This window comes from Vespa mandarinia, chromosome 16 (genome assembly GCF_050613455.1).
Source record: "Vespa mandarinia isolate Hongniang chromosome 16, ASM5061345v1, whole genome shotgun sequence".
Classification (NCBI taxonomy): Eukaryota; Metazoa; Arthropoda; class Insecta; order Hymenoptera; family Vespidae; genus Vespa; species Vespa mandarinia.
In genome coordinates, this window is record NC_140825.1 from 704,039 (window position 1) to 720,812 (window position 16,774).

Sequence of the window (16,774 nt, forward strand, 5' to 3'; positions counted from 1 at the left end):
TGGTACATTTCGAAAGTTATACAAAAAACAACATTAATTTCAAACTACATCATTTAACTGAAGTGCACTACAAACATATATATATATATGTGTACATAGTATATATTTGTTATAGCTTATCTTAACAAATTATAAACATATATGATATTGGGTTGGTAACTAAGTGATTGCGAATTTAACAAAAGAAAGTGTAAAGTCCATCTATCGACAAAATCCGCAATCACTTAGTTGCCAACCTAATATAATATAAGTATGTGTATATATAGCCTACTGACGTATTACTGCACCACCTGGGTTTCTATAGACTGAACTAAAATTTGCAGGAGTCTTTTACATTAGAACTTGGCGGTTCTAACAGTCATTGTTATGACCCCTATATATTTCGATAGTTATATTGTATGGCTGATTATTTTTCTTTTTAAAATTATATTATAAAAAGTGTATCAAAATATTAAGTGCAGATAAGTGTAATAATGTAAAAAATTCAATCATATGCAATGAATGTTTATCAATTAGGTTAAACCTAAATACTATTAAGCTCGCTTTTCGAATCCCCTCCTCGTTCCGAAGAACGCCTTAAGAAGGTATACAATGAAGGCATTTTGTATAGCATACAATTTCTACTTTTAGGAAATTATGCTCATTTCTTTTTTTTTCCTTCTTTTTTTATTATTATTTTTATTATTATATTTATTTAAAATCTTAATAAATACCTGATTTTAAATGTATCTCAATGAAAAAGTTACAGTAGAATACGTATTTGTAAGAAGTCGAAATAAAATAGGTTATTTATATAAATGTTTTTATTAAGAATAAACATATTTGTTTTTTATTGAGAATGTAATCGTCAATTTATCGTTATATCTATTAAATACATACGTATTTATTTTTATACTTCAAAAAATGAGTTAGAAGGATTTATTGTTATCAAAGTTAATTTTTCATATTATGCATTTATATTTTTTATATTTAATATATATATTGTGTTATAACATATAAATATTTTCTTTCATATAGTATACTAAAGAAGAAAATAATTCTTGAAAAACTTAAATAAGAGTTTTTCAGATAAATTTATCAAAAATAAACAAAATGTTAATAGTCTTTGAGTAAAATGAAGTACTCGAGCATGCAAGGAGATGTGTACGAGGTAGGAGGTTTGCCTCAAAACCGTCTCCCTGATAATTTGTATGAAAACATGATGACAGCTGCTAATGAAAACGTAGAATTGGCTTGTGAAAATTCTCATGAAGAAAGTTCTATGGTTTCTAATCTTCCACTTTTGTTTGCTGATGGTTATCCAACATCTTTGGAAAAAATAACATTGGTACATTAATATTTTCTTTAAATGTAATTATAGAATTGAAATTTAATATTTTTTCATATCCAAACATTTTTTTTACATTACAGACACAATTAGAAAATTTTATAACATTTATGGTTCAGTGTTCATTAGGACATGATTTTAATGAAGTTATAACTGAACCACAATGGTGGCCTAAAGAAGTAAAATTTTCTAATCCTTTAATACGACCTAAAAAGATGACAGATGTGAGTAAGATCATATTAAATTATTTTCAATAAGCATTAACTATAGTTTTAATTGTACATGATATTAACTGGTTTATTTTTCAGAATTGGATGGCAAATCTAAAGAAGTTAGTCTTCAGATGTTATACATATCACAAAAGTGAATATTTATTACGTTTTTGTTCATATCTTGCTCAATATCCACATGAAGAATTAGAATATGTTAATAATTGGGATTCCACTACTAGTTTGTATCATAAAAGTACTGGAAAACTTTTAGTAACATTCCGCAATGAGAATATGGTACTTATGCTTAGCCATTATCTTTTAATTAGATAGATTGTTGATTGATATTAATTATTATTATTTCTTTATAGAATTATGATAAAAAGAATGACAGTCCAAGAAAAACATTGCTCTTTCATAATGGAATTATATCCAATTTTGCAAATAAATCAAAACAACAAACACAATCTTTTATGATGGTTCAACCACCTTGTGATGACATATATCTTTGTGATAATTGTGATGCTGAATTTATAGGACTTGAAAAAATGAAGGTTTTTTGTTTAATTTTTGAAAAAATTTGTTATTTGTATAATTTACTAATTGAACTATCTTTAAATGTTGATAAATTTTTAATATACATGGACGCTTACTATTGTAATATTTTAGGAACATGAGCTGATTTGTTGTGAGCAACAATATCATGAAACTAACAGTTCACGTTCGACTACACCAGACTTATCCACCATAAAATCTGAATCAAGTCAAAATCAGTTTTTGGAATACTTTCAATTGTGTTCGAGAGAAAAAGAATGTAAAGCAATTGAATCAAATAAAAGTGAAGCAATTAATATGTGTATAGCAACCAGAACTTCACCCCGTGTTAGAGGATCAATTAATTTAACAAAATATCGAGCAATTCCATTTTCTTCACCTGCTGGTATAATATTAGCAAAAAAATCAAAGACAATGACTGAAGAAACACAGCAAGAACGATTAGAAAGAATAGAAAGACATGTACTTGCACCTCCCATAACAAGTTCATTTAGACCAAAATGGTTAGATAAAGAGGATGACCATGATAGGTGGTTAACAACATACAAATCCAATCGAGATAAACCAATTAATGACTATGTACATCAATATAAGTTCTCTGATTCTTTAAAAGGAAAGCCAAGTAAGTATATAATAAACATGAACTGTATACTTTTTAAAAGGTATGATTTTATAAATTTTTTCTTCCCCTAGTGTTGGATATAAATTCACAAATTCTATATGCTGCTTGTCGACCCCTTTATGTTATTCTCACGCGATTAAACCAAACACAAATAGAAGAGTCCAAGCGAAATTCTCTTAAACATTCAAGTTCTGCTATAAAACCATTATATAAAAAAGCTGGACCAGCATCGAAAACAAAATTAAAACAATATGAAACCAATTTGATGTTAAAATCTAAAATATCAGAAGAAACAGAACTTGAACCAATGATAATAGAAGAAGAATCTATGCCAACAACACAATTAAAAAGATCCGTTACATCTGTTAATTATTATTCTGAAAACAGGTTTGTCAGTGAAGACAAAATAAAAGAAATGGTACCATGTTCAGTAACACAGAAATCAATTATGGTTATTGATCTTTGTTCATCTGATGAAGAAGAAATTTCGACCGTACATACATTTAATGAGAATCGGGACCCAATGAATTCTTTATTCAAAGAAAATTTATTACCAAATCTATCAACAAATAAAGTTTGTTCAAAAGCTTGCATTTATCCTGCAAATTCAACAAATCATTGGTTAATGCAAAATATCTTTAGTGAAGATAATGAAAACCACGTAAACAAATGTCACATTGGTGGTGTTTTAGACGCATGTATTCAACTTTCTCCAATACTAAGACCAGCACCATGAAACGTAACAAATAGGATATTTTAATTTTAATTGCATTATGTTATCAATATTTATTGTTTATTCTTCATATGAAAAATATGGTAACAAACAAATACTCCTTGTTATATCAACATTGATTCCACAATACTTTTTACAATGATAGTTTAAAGAATATATTATCACTTACAGCACTGGGGTATATATATTACAAATGTATATAATAGGAGTGATATTTATCATTATCCTGAATCATAAAAATTTTTTAATCATTGTAAAATTTTGTTACCTGTTTGTATAGAAAGTTAACAACGTAATATTGGAAAAAGTTTAAAAAAAAAAAAAAAAAAAAAAAAAGAAAAAGAAAAAAAAAAAGAAAAAAAAAGTACTAATTTCTTTCTCCGAAGTAAGAAATGACATATAAATAAATTATTGTTGATTTCTGTTATACCATGATTACTTGTATATACAAGTATAGTTATATTATTATACAATAAGTGAATATTAAAAATGTACATAGAATAACGAGTAATAATAGCGCCTGATAATGATACTTTTTATTTTTCTCCTTATTTTATTATAATCAATGTTATTGTATGCACATTTTTGGACGTACCCGTTATGCGCTATTATTGTTTCTCGTTATGCTATTATTATTTGAATAAAGAATAGACTATTTATGAAGTTTTAATGAGCAACGATAATCTTAAACTTAAATAAATTATAAATAAATGTTAGTAAAAAATGAAAGGCAATCTCTTTAGAATTATTCATTAAAAATAACATTTAACAATAAATATTTTTATATTATAAAGACTGCTTAACAAATTATTAATATTTTATTTATTTTCATTAAATATATATTTTGTACATATAAAAACAAATAACATGATTTTTATTCCTGTTTTTCTTTAAATCCAAAAATCTTTTCTTTAAAGAGAGAAAATATTTGATCTCTCCAATCTTTTTCAATATGTTTCAATACTAATCGCTTTGTAGATATATTATGAAGCGGACCAAATGCTAGAGCAACTGCTGTGCATGCTAAACAGATTACATTATATGGCATACTAAAATCAGGAGTAGGAAGACTGATAAGTAAAGATTCCGTTCTCAATTGTACTAGATAACTATCTCGTGAGGCATTAAAGCTGAAATAAGCATTTGGTCAATTATAATAATAATACATTTTGTTATATATAACATATAATTTCATTAAGAAAGAGAGAGAGAGAGAGAGAGAGAAAGAGAGAGAGAGAGAGAAAGAAAGAGAGTATTGTATAGAAATATATACCTTGATGTTATAGTACTTCCATCAAGAGGTAAAGCAGTATAATTTCGTGCAATTGGTAGTAGTGCTGTAATAATTGCTGGACCCATATAAAATCCATGATTTGCATCAGGTGGATATTCTTGCCATTTTAAAAATAAGTATTCCATTTCTATAGAAAACTTCGTAACTGAATGAGGTGGTAAGCGTAAAATTAATTCTAAATAATATGGACTTATTCTTTCTTTTCCTGGCATGTAATGAAGTGCTACTGTAATTGTTTTTATAATTATAAATATTATAATCCAATCAATATTATTTTTAATTATACATATTTCAAAACAAAAAAAAGTTAAAATGTATTTGTTAATCGTGTTGCATATGAAAATAATAATAAAAAATATAATGATATTATTAAATAAAAACAATAACAAATTGTCTTACATGGAATAACATTTTCCTCATTACAGGTGATTTTAATCGTGTGCAAATAGACTGATAAATACCATGGAATGTTTTCCAATAATACAATATTAAGTGCTTGCCAGTGATTATTATATATCTTTGTCACTAAACTACCTTTCTGTTGACCAGATCCTATGAAATGTACAATGAATATAAACTTTACTTTATGACTCATGATAAAGATTATAAAAAAATTTACACTTCTAAACAAAATATTTAAAAAAATTTTATATAAATAATGCTTATCTGTATAATATTTACTATTATAAATCATAGCAATAATCATAAATAGATACGAGCACATACCTATAATATATCTATTTGCATAAAGAATAGAAGGATAATTAACGACTGCATTCTTTGTTGTACTATGTTTAACAGCAATATTGAACATTCCTTCAGTAGAATGCGATCTAATATCATATATAGCAATATTATTCTGTTGTCCTCCACGTAAGCTTTTAAGTTTGACCGTGGGTGTAGGAATTATTTCATAAACATGATGCGACTTATTACTTGATATATCAACATATATGTTACTTATTGTTGTAAGAGGACATGAACCCTTAATTCCCATTCCAAAAAATTTTCTTATAGACCAATCCTATAATAAAAGCAATTAATCTTTTCTTAAAATCTTTATATTTATATTAACTTACCTGTGTATCTATCACATTATCATATATTAATGAAACTGTCTGTTGCAATTCTAAAAATGTATCTGTACAGGCTACATTACCACATATAGAGCGGAAATGTATTCCAAGAGAATGATAATTTGTATTATGAATGTATGCAGAATTTAATAGAGTTGCTAGACCTTTCTATAAAAATGAAATCATTTAGTAATAGTTTCGTTATTGAGCATATCTATTATATATACTTTAAACAATACCTTGGAATTACATGGTAATAATTTTTTAAATGGTGTTAAATTTTCTGTGCAAACTATTTCTCGTGGTAGAGAAGAATAGCGCAAGTAAGTAGAGTTTGGAGTTTGTTTAACAACACCACGAGGACGAAAAGAAAACTTTGGTGATATACTATTGGCAGAATCAACAAAATTTAAAGAAGCACAAAGTAAACCTGACAGTGCATTAGTGAGTCCTTTCCATTCTTGATCGATACTATGCAACAGAAAAAAATATGATTTTATAAATTAATTATAAGACAAAATAAATCTCATAAGTAAATTATTCTATTTACTTAGAGACATCTTTATTAAACCAAGCATATATCTCAGCTCCAGGCCCAGCATCATAAAAAGGATACCCCCATTTTTGATAATTCCATAAACCTTGGGTCAGAGTTATATGTAATTCATCTATTTTATGACGTCCTATAATTTCACCTAATCCTCTTGGAAATAAATGTGAGTGATAAACTGAAATATATTTTATGTATTTGCTTTAAAATTACACATATTTGTATAAAAATGTACAAATAAAGGGGACATGAAAGATTATAAAACTTTACATACATGATTTTGGTGTATTCGAGGATTTCCATATCGTTGTAAATTGAAAATAAGCATAAACATGACTGCTTGGTAAAGGTTTTAAGAATAATTCTTCGTCGAAAGAATCAACATGCGTATGAACGTTATTTATTATTCCTAATAAAACATTAATACCAATTAATAAGTATACTTTTGACGGCTTCATACTTTTCTATCATTGACAGTTTTAAATAAATGGATGAAATACAAGTTGAGCCAAAGTCCCTAAGATGGGTCAAAAGTTCCTATGTCTTTTTAATAATCAATTACTTTTTTTTGAGACTTTTTATATTTGTAGTTAGGTTCATAATCGTACAATCTGAAAAAAGGGTATACTAATACCATATATACAGTACTACATATATGATTAATATTTTATATTCAAACTAATATCGTATTTCGCGACAGAGTCAATAAACGACGTATATATGTATTTTCTTAGCCTATTTTAATTAATATTTTGCCTACTTTATACTATGTATAAATTTTTTTAATGGTTATTGATATTACGAAAATATAGATTAAAAACGACATAAAAGTTTTACTGTTTGCTACACTATTGATCATTTATCAGTTAATCATTGATTAAAATTAATCGAGATTGGTTGAAATGGCACTAAATTACAATACTTAACAATTTTGATAAAATTTATATCAAAGATTAGAGGGCATTAAATATGATAGATCTGTGAGATATCAAGAGTTTTAACATATTTTTCAAAAATTACATTTGAAGTTTGATATTTTTATATCGTTTAAACAAGTCCAAATTACATAAAATGAAAGAACTTGATACGTTGCATACGTGTAAAAGTATTATTTACTATTTTTCTTTTTTTTTTTTATATCAATAGTTTTATTATTAATTAATCTTTTCTTTTGGATCTTTGTGGTATTATACACATTATAGAATTTCTACAATTTTTCTAACCAAAAAAAGTATTGTTCAAGTAGTCGGTACTAGTACTCCATGTCGATTTCTATTTAGGCGGTTTATTTGAATTTTCTTCTTACTTCTTTTATTTCTTTTTATATAAAATTACATTGTATATTTGTTTAAGATAATTTTGAATTATTTTAATAAAATTTAATCGCAATTTTCTATGCAGATAATCCTTCATTTTCTATTTATTTGTTGTATCTGCGAAAATCTTTATATAGGAACGTGAGATTCTAGAATGAGTTGTGACGATCTTAACCAAGCTTGAGTAAATCTTCAACTAGGAAAATTATCAAGTTATATAAGTAAATTTATAAAAATTAGGCCAAGTATTAAAGTTGTAGGATGTTCGTGTTTTTGTCTCGAGGCCGACCTTTTGCGATGCTTATTTAACCGCACGTATCATCGAAGTTACCTTCGAAATATAATATTTCTCAGAAAAGCGGTGCTTTGCACGAGAACATATGATTTGATACTTTTTCTTAGTTCGTTCAATTGCAGTCTGTTAATTGCATTCACTCGTTCGTGATAATAATTAATTAATTAATTTCGTGGTAGAACATTTTTGATACTTTTTCTTACACACTTTGATATTTTATATACGAGAATGATCTATATCGATCCTTATAATATAAGCGGTTTTGTTTATTTATGAAGTTTTTAATAAACTGACATATATGCATTGTAATCAGGCAATAATCAATAAATTACGTTGGAAAAAAGAATTAAAATTAATGAGCAACCGATTTTCAATCACTTTACCTTATATATTTAAATAGTTATAAATGTACATATTTTAATGGAAACGTAAATGAACTATATAAAAAATGTGATTGTTTACACAAAATAATGTTACTAAATTATCATTGTTAGAAACTACTATTGCACTCTATTTATTATTTATTAATAAATATATTCATTGAATTGCGTTTGATATCTTAATCAGCAAAATAACTTACACTTATTAATTTTCAACTTGATTTTATTCACTAACTAATACTACCATTTAACATTTAATCAAAGAGATTCACATAAAACTTTGCGAAATAAATGCTATTTGTGGAAATTTTTCTTTGCACGATTTTCTTTGCACTTTCCTTTTCATTCTACTTTATCGTTAAACTTATAGATATTTTCAGAATATACTAAATGAATATATAAAAATATTTTAATATCACGAATCACAAGTTTAAAAAGGGTTACCTTTTGACATAAAAATCTAAAGCTTTGGTCCATTCTTTGTTTAATTAAACACTTAAAGTTCTTTTAAAAGATAATACATACAGGTACCTAAATTTTTAAATAAAATAATTATAAATAAATGGTATAATGTAAAATATGAAAGTGAAATATGACTAAAGATTTTCATTTTTTTACAATATTGGTAATATGTTAAAAATGAAATTTGGATTTTGCATTTATAGTGAATCACTTTCTCTTACTTTATAGAAATAAACATGAAATTGCTTTAAAAAATATTTATAGCAACAAATATCTTAGTTGTTAAGTCTAGAGTTTTTTTTTATGATATTCCCAATAAAGTTATAATTTGATTTGTTATAATGATACAATCATAACTTTATAACTTGAATAAGTTTGAAGAATGATAATTTAGCGCCAGGCTAATTATTTTTTTGTTTTCTTTTTTTATCTTTAACATTATATATGTTAGGACTTTTATCTAGTTGATCTTTTTTGTTAGTGTGTCTTTTGTCTTGGACTTCGTTTGCTGATGTAGTTCGTTGTATCATTAACAGATGCATTATTCTCAGAGGCATCTGAAACATCTTCACTGCTATTACTTCGTATATCACCTTCCATCTGTAACATTTTTTTAATAAATACAAAATCAAGTTGTATCATTGCCATTCATTGTAATTTTCTCTGTAAATTTAAAGTTTTAAATTAATGTAATGAATGTCATATACGTGTATAGAGTTACACAATTTAAAATTTGATTTATTGTTAACATTATCAATCACAATGTAGAGAATGCTGTAATCTAAAAAATTTAATGGTGTAGTTAAATTTATGGATATGTACCTGACCAGCATAGAAGGCATTGTATGCTATCTTAATAATAACATAAGTCCAAATCGAATGAAGCAAAAGTAGGAGACACAATAATGTATTAAACACATAATATGCTGGGAACATTGGCACTATTTTAGGTGCTTCAATCAATGTACTAAAACAAAAAAAAATAAATATTTTTAAATGTATCAGCTTCAATCTAAAAAAAATTATAAAAGATTTTAAAGTTACCTATAAATTATCCAAAATGGAAAAATACCAACACGTGTAGAAATCCATAATATTGTGAAAATAACAAATACGAAGTCACAGAATTTTTGATAATTGGCATATTTTGCCATTTTTGCCACCTACAAAAAATAAAATATATTGTGTCTTGTACCAAGTGAAAAACATGATTGTACCAATTATCTAATTATTAATATATATTTATAATCATAATATATACAATAAAATGTTTATAAAAAGTAATGAAATAAGAAGAAAAATAAAGATATTCAAAGAATATATTACACTTACTTCTAGGAATATATCAGCAGAATCATGTACTAATAAGACTAATGAACCGATTCTTGTTAAATTTGCGACCCATGAGAAACACAATAAAACAATAGTCACTATATGATGAACGAACATTTGCCAAAAATCTTTTCTTTTTACATCGAAGAATTGTGACAAACTCAATGACCAGTAAAATGCCATAGATATCATATAATACCACCACACATCATTAGTTACCGAATGATATGGATAGTTATAATAACATTGTTTTATGTCCCATAGCCATGGTTTATTCCATAAAATAATAAGGCCATAAAAGAATGAATATGTATAATATGAACACCTCCAACTAAAATTAAAACATGTTATTATGTAAATATTTTATTTAAATATAAAGTATATATAATCTATATACATCTTACTTGTTTTCGCAGAACTTTGTTAAAGTAGATGGTTTGTCTTGAGAACGTCTGAGTCTAAGCCACCTTTCTATTTGTCGTTCCGAACAATCCAATTGCTTAGCTAAAGCTAATATCTTAAAAATACAATTAATTATTAATATAAATATATACTATTTAATTTTTTAAAAACTGATTTTGATGAAAAAATCTACCTGTTTGTGTTTTATTTTTTTACTACTATAAGCTTTCTCCAAAATTTCATTCGGCGGTGCTTTTTTTGATCTTGTATTTTTTATACCAAGCGATTTGCCAAAGGGTGCAAAGCAATACCTGTACAAAATAAATATAAAAGTATTAGTAACTAAATCCTATTAGTATATAACTAACTAATAAGTACGGAATGATCCTTGGGATTCTATATATAAACTATAGAATGATAAATAAAAATCGAGATATTGTATAATGTTTATTGTCGTATATAATTTATATTGAATTATTTTCTAATCAAATCAACAATTAATGGACATAGAGATAATTAAAATTAAGATAATTAAAACTCTTACCTTTCAAGAGTATATCTCATAACCAATAGAATTAAGGCCATTGGCAAGGGAAATATTAAATGCTGATAATCAGCATATTTGTTTTCTGAATTCGGTTTAATATCATCCCATGTTATATTGGGCGGTAGCCATATGTCCGGTGACCAAAATGTCGACGATATATTCATTAAAGTGTTCATTATCAATTATTTTCAAAATGTATTTATTTTTAGTAATCGATATTTATTGTAGATTCGATAAATTATTCGATTAAAAAAATTATCTAATAATCCTTTCTTATAATGGTTTTTTCACTTGACCGCACTGCAAACAACTTTATCCGTCTTCGGTGTGTATCACGCCACCACGAAAATATATAATGAATATTCATTAAAAGAATTAAAATCCGTGAATTTATTTTTAATAGCTACACTATTGTTACTCCAATGAAAAATAAAAAATTTATCGTCGAGATCTGTTTAATGTTTCATATACACTTATAATAAATCATGTTAAGTGACAAGATTGAAAATCCGTTCGAATCTGTTAATAATCTAGAAGTTATAGAAGTTTTTGGTATGAGAACTATAGAAAAAACAGTACTGATAAACCGTTATCTTTTCTTTCCCTCGTTTCTTTTCTTGTTTGCGAAGAAACAATGCTCACGATGCATCCACAAACGATGATATCTAGTGAAATAAAATTAAATTCGAAATTCTATTTTCTTTTTTTTTCTTTTTTTTTTTTCTTCTTTTTTATCACAAAGAATTCATCAAATTACAACGTATTACATGCCATTTTCAAGATTTATGCTTACGCTAAGAAAACTTACAAACCAGACAAGCAATTCCTAAAGGTAGTACCTTCAGAAAAATTAGTTTTGAAATAAAATTCTTCGATAAGTTTGTTTACGTTGTTTACGTTGTTAGAAGGATCGTATGATAGCGAATATTTCTTTTTTGCAGTAGCGTATAACGGAAGAAAGCAGTAATGTTCAGAACACTGCCTTAATTCCTTTTATTAGTTACAAACTGCTTTTCATCGCGGTAAAATGCCTTGAACATGTAAAAGCAATATTTAATTTTTTCGAATAACATTTTATAGGATTTTTTCGTAGATACTTGCTTTTTTAATTGCATGGTAAAAAAATCAATCCAAATCAAATTAGAGAGAAATTTTTTGAAGACTATAACGTTACATATTGTCTTTTGTCATTACCGTACATAAAAAATACATCTTTCATTCTCGTGAAGAATTTATTGTTTCTATATTTGATAATTTAATTGTTTAACAAATAATCGTTAGATTTTAATTCAAATTTATGATCTCTTTGCATCTACTTACATATGATAAGATCACAAATCAATTAATATTAAAAAATGTATATTTGTATTTATGAATACGAACTATTTTAGAACATACTCAGATCTAGTAATAATTCTACAATTGTACACTCTTGGACAAAAGTAATATGATCGTAATAAAAAAAAGTGGTTCCGTGTATCAATGTGTTCACAGTGCTGTCGTAAGAATTTTAGGAACCCTTGTCTTACACCTAACCTCTACTTGTTATGTGACAGTATGCGATTTAGAATTTCCATTAAGAAGTTATATTTTTACTCATTTTATTACTTATATTGTTAAATAAACAACATTACATTAATTTCTAATGTTCCAACAAGTATTGAAAAATGATTATATCTCGATTCATCGGCAACGATTTATAGCTCACACTGGTACAGTCATTTTCAATGTACATACATTTATGTCGTTAAAGGTACAATATACAAGTTACGAGAAACGCGCAAATGTCAGTTGCACGACTCAGTATAGAAGTATAGGTATGTGACCGGGCGTTATCAGACAAATTGAAATAATATTTCGTATTGTATATCGACGTAATCAAAATTTCGAGGTAGATTTATAATGGAAGGTCAGCAGGTATGTTAATAAATCGGTACCATAAAGTTAATTAAGCCATTGTCAAAAGTTCAATTAACTATTGTTCTCTTTTTTATGAGTCATACTTATTTATGATGATTAAAAATATTTTTTACGATATAGAGTAAATATTATAAAATCTGTACATTTTTTTTCTTAGGTAAGAGCATTATATGATTTTACTGGTGAGTCAGGAACAGCTGAGTTGTCTATCGTCGCAGGAGAAATTTTAACTGTCATGAGAGACAATGTTGGCGATGGATGGTGCGAGGGATTCAATCAAGGTGGAAAATCTGGCCTTTTCCCAGCGGCATATGTGCAAGTGATAGAGTCTTCTGCTCCCGTGTCGAGTATGATAAAATAAAGATGTAGTTTATACATAACTATTGAGGAATATTGTTCTTAAATTGTTACAGTTTGTAAAGATATTATCTTTAGTATTTAATATTATTATTTACTAGGTAGTATGACAATGTCGCAACAAAGTTCAGGAGATTACTGGGATGATGATTGGGATGATGATTCAGAAGTTGGTCAAACACAAGCATACGTTCCCGTTACAAGTCAGCAGCAACAACAACAACAACAAGCTATGCATATAGCACTCCAATCCAATAGCACTGATAGTGGAAATTCTATCTCAATTCATACTATACATTCTGTGATACCTGAAAGACCTATATCTAATGTACCAAAGAAAAATAATAAGTTTTCTACTCTGATTAAATCCGGCGAAGATAGTTTTTTATTAGGAACAAGAGTAGCGAGTGTACCAGAAAGTGAGAAGCTTCTTATCAAAGAAACTGAAGATGGACGTTGTGCATGGGTACCAACGGGAGAATCATATAGTTGTGTTGTTACATCTCCTAAGAAAGAATCAAAACTTAAAGGTCTTAAAAGCTTCATCGTATATCAATTAACACCTACGGTATGTTCAACTTGCACTCGTTTTTTTATATATTTTTTTGTGTATTTTATGTATTTTTTTAACTGATCTTATTTTAATTCATCCAATTTTTTTTCAAGAAAAGATTTAACGCAATTTTTTTTTTTTATTACAGTTTAATAATATTCAAGTTTCAAGAAGATATAAACATTTTGATTGGTTACATGAACGTTTAGAAGAAAAGTATTGTTTCATACCAGTTCCACCCTTACCTGATAAACAATTATCAGGGCGTTATGATGAACAATTTATAGAACATCGTCGTACACAATTACAAGAATTTGTTGATTATGTTTGTCGTCATCCTGTGTTATCACGTAGCCGAGTATGGGATCACTTTATGATTTGTACCGATGAGAAGAGATGGAAAGCAGGAAAACGACTAGCTGAAAAAGATGAATTATTAGGAGTGAATTATTTTAATGCCATCCAATGTATTGATACGCCTTTAGATGCTATCAAAGTAGAAATTCAAACAGATGCATTTAGTAGATATATAAATGGTTTAGATCCTGTTGTCAAAAATTTCATGGCCATGGCTGTTGATCAAGCCAAAAAGCACCAAGTACTTTATAAAAGAGAATTTCAGAAAATTGGTATTTCTTTTTCTTCATTAGGACATGCTTTAGAAGGAGATGATAGCAATCATATGAGATTGACTAATGCATTAAAAGCAACAGGTGAAGCATACAATGATATTGGTCGTCTCTATAAGGAACAGCCAAAATTTGACTGGGAACCACTTGCTGATAAATTTCATATTTATAGAGGAATTATCAGTAATTTTCCTGATGTTATAAGTATACATAAGGTATGATTCCTTTCTAACTTAATTTAAATCTAATTTTTTTAAATAAAGCATTAATTATAATTTATTTTGTGATATTTCATTAGAGTGCAGTACAAAAAAGGAAGGATTGTGAAAAATTAGTTTTAGAACATAAAATGGAAACACACCAATTGCGTGAAATGTCTCACCGAACAGATATAATAGCACGCGCATTAATGGCGGAAGAGACACATTTTCAATCTGAACGTGATATACACATTAATAAAGCTATGAAAACGCATTTGCAAGAACAAATTTCCTTTTATAAAAAAATTGTAAATAAATTAGAGGAAGCATTAAATGCATATGTAGACTGAAGCAGGTACTAAAAATATGACTATGCTAATATTATATACCTTTCCCAGGCACAACTTAACGATTTTGATACATGATCATGACGCTTGTTTATAAATTCATTATATTCGATTATTTATGCACTCACAGTAATAAGAAATTTAATCACATTTTCTCAATACAATGTTAATCAGAATGTTTCAGAGATTTTATTAGAAAAATATAGAGGGGCCAAATGTTATTATCACGTATGTTATGATAAGCAAAAAAATTATTTGCAATATGAATATCTGCGATATGAGTATTTATATTTTAAAAATATAATTAATTTAATAATACTATTCTCGAATAATGTTTGAGAAAAAAAGAGATTCAGTTTCATCAAATATATTTATATTAACATATTTTTCTATATATAGAATGCATTTTTAAAAAAATAATATCAATTACCGTGACATTTTAATGTTAATTTAGTATACTTTGTATTTAAGTTAATTTTAATTTATAAAGAACTTCAATTTTAATACAATGAGTAAGTAAAATTATATTATTTTGAATTATATATTATAACAATTATTAATATTCACCTTTTAATTCAACCTTTATTAATATTAAAAGATTAATAATAATGATTATGTTTAAATATCAGGTATTTGAAAATGTGATTATATATACAACATTTACAAATCTTTTTTCCTTTCACCTCTATATTTGCATCTCATAGCAATGAATATAGAACCTGTATTATATAAAAACTCATAAATTTTAAGGAAATGCTATTGTAAAAGTATGTATAACATTACTAAAAAATACTTTGTACAATACAATACATATGTGAATATATTTGAAATATTACATAGATATTTTTAAATGGCTGCTAAATAATTTATGTCTGTGATTGAAATAAATATAAATTTAACAATTCAATAGGCACACACAATCAATCTATTTAGTTAGCAACTAATTATTGGAATAAATGCAGTTAATTAATGTTTAAGTAACTTTATTTCGATTTCATACAATTATTTATTCAGATAAAAATATTTATATTTCAAATCTTAGAAAAAGCTATTAGTATAGCTACTCTTGAATAGTAGAACTATTCAGTACTTCTTGTACTAAAATATTCTTAAAAAGTTAACATTAGAATATTGATTTTTTACAGAATACAATTTTTTTTTTATATCAGCACTTTATGATCAAATAAAAAAATTAAGAGATATACTACTTCTATCTGTTTTATAGTGTATCTTTATAAAAGCAACTAATATTTGAAAATGATTATCTCTGAAATTTATGTAATATTATATAATTTTATAATGACAACAACAAATGTATAAATAAACATAGCAGCTAAAACAACTTATTTCTAATCAAGCAGAATTATTAACACATTTTCTATTAATTGTACAAAATAATAATGTAGTTTATTTTTAAGCACAAAGTTATGTATGTAATCTTTATTTGTCAATGCCAATGAAAATATTTTCATTCTTGTAGGTATAAATGAATGTAATAAAAAATATATGTTATATTAATATAACATATTATAATGTATTTTCATCACAATATAAGTATAATGATGAACATTAATAAATATTATTAATTTTATGCATATATATTCTAGATATATTAGTTAAGAAATGAAAATATCTTGTCGATGAGCTTTGATTAAATATTACTTTTTG

General features: G+C 26.3%; 4 protein-coding genes across 11 annotated transcripts; 2 read left to right on the forward strand and 2 right to left on the reverse strand.

Annotated features, from left to right (window-relative positions):
* The first annotated feature begins 328 nt into the window (after window positions 1–328).
* ova (ovaries absent) lies at window positions 329–3,740 on the forward strand. Of its 3 annotated transcripts, none has more exons than XM_035867169.2 (7): window positions 329–584; window positions 1,018–1,327; window positions 1,411–1,551; window positions 1,636–1,833; window positions 1,908–2,090; window positions 2,206–2,713; window positions 2,785–3,740. In XM_035867169.2, the coding sequence occupies exons 2-7, from the start codon at window positions 1,115–1,117 to the stop codon at window positions 3,447–3,449; spliced, it is 1,908 nt and encodes a 635-aa protein (XP_035723062.1). In that variant the 5' UTR covers window positions 329–584; window positions 1,018–1,114; the 3' UTR covers window positions 3,450–3,740. The 3 variants fall into 3 exon arrangements, with proteins under 3 accessions (XP_035723062.1, XP_035723061.1, XP_035723060.1); XM_035867168.2 differs by having other exon boundaries at window positions 1,059–1,327; XM_035867167.2 differs by having other exon boundaries at window positions 1,069–1,327.
* Window positions 3,741–4,245: 505 nt separating this feature from the next.
* Window positions 4,246–7,240, reverse strand: PIG-T (phosphatidylinositol glycan anchor biosynthesis class T). 4 transcript variants are annotated; one of them, XM_085661807.1, is made up of 9 exons: window positions 7,204–7,240; window positions 6,641–6,775; window positions 6,367–6,544; window positions 6,056–6,287; window positions 5,820–5,984; window positions 5,467–5,764; window positions 5,140–5,292; window positions 4,720–4,966; window positions 4,246–4,576 (listed from the first exon to the last, which is right to left on the reverse strand). In XM_085661807.1, the coding sequence occupies exons 1-9, from the start codon at window positions 7,223–7,225 to the stop codon at window positions 4,321–4,323; spliced, it is 1,686 nt and encodes a 561-aa protein (XP_085517933.1). In that variant the 5' UTR covers window positions 7,226–7,240; the 3' UTR covers window positions 4,246–4,320. The 4 variants fall into 4 exon arrangements, with proteins under 4 accessions (XP_085517933.1, XP_035723064.1, XP_085517934.1 ...); XM_035867171.2 differs by having other exon boundaries at window positions 6,641–6,977; window positions 7,127–7,227; XM_085661808.1 differs by lacking the exon at window positions 5,140–5,292 and having other exon boundaries at window positions 6,641–6,977; window positions 7,127–7,227.
* Window positions 7,241–8,504: 1,264 nt separating this feature from the next.
* On the reverse strand, window positions 8,505–12,047 carry schlank (ceramide synthase schlank). Its single transcript, XM_035867175.2, has 8 exons — window positions 11,909–12,047; window positions 11,098–11,765; window positions 10,747–10,864; window positions 10,556–10,668; window positions 10,152–10,482; window positions 9,864–9,982; window positions 9,642–9,786; window positions 8,505–9,419 (listed from the first exon to the last, which is right to left on the reverse strand). Exons 2-8 carry the CDS (start codon window positions 11,274–11,276, stop codon window positions 9,297–9,299), a joined length of 1,128 nt encoding a protein of 375 aa, XP_035723068.1. The 5' UTR covers window positions 11,277–11,765; window positions 11,909–12,047; the 3' UTR covers window positions 8,505–9,296.
* A 559-nt stretch (window positions 12,048–12,606) lies between these two features.
* SH3PX1 (sorting nexin 33-like protein SH3PX1) lies at window positions 12,607–15,546 on the forward strand. Of its 3 annotated transcripts, none has more exons than XM_035867173.2 (5): window positions 12,607–13,017; window positions 13,178–13,385; window positions 13,483–13,945; window positions 14,079–14,774; window positions 14,858–15,546. In XM_035867173.2, the coding sequence occupies exons 2-5, from the start codon at window positions 13,279–13,281 to the stop codon at window positions 15,107–15,109; spliced, it is 1,518 nt and encodes a 505-aa protein (XP_035723066.1). In that variant the 5' UTR covers window positions 12,607–13,017; window positions 13,178–13,278; the 3' UTR covers window positions 15,110–15,546. The 3 variants fall into 3 exon arrangements, with proteins under 3 accessions (XP_035723066.1, XP_085517894.1, XP_035723065.1); XM_085661768.1 differs by having other exon boundaries at window positions 12,608–13,017; window positions 13,178–13,367; XM_035867172.2 differs by having other exon boundaries at window positions 12,611–13,017; window positions 13,178–13,367; window positions 13,479–13,945; window positions 14,858–15,538.
* Window positions 15,547–16,774: the final 1,228 nt, after the last annotated feature.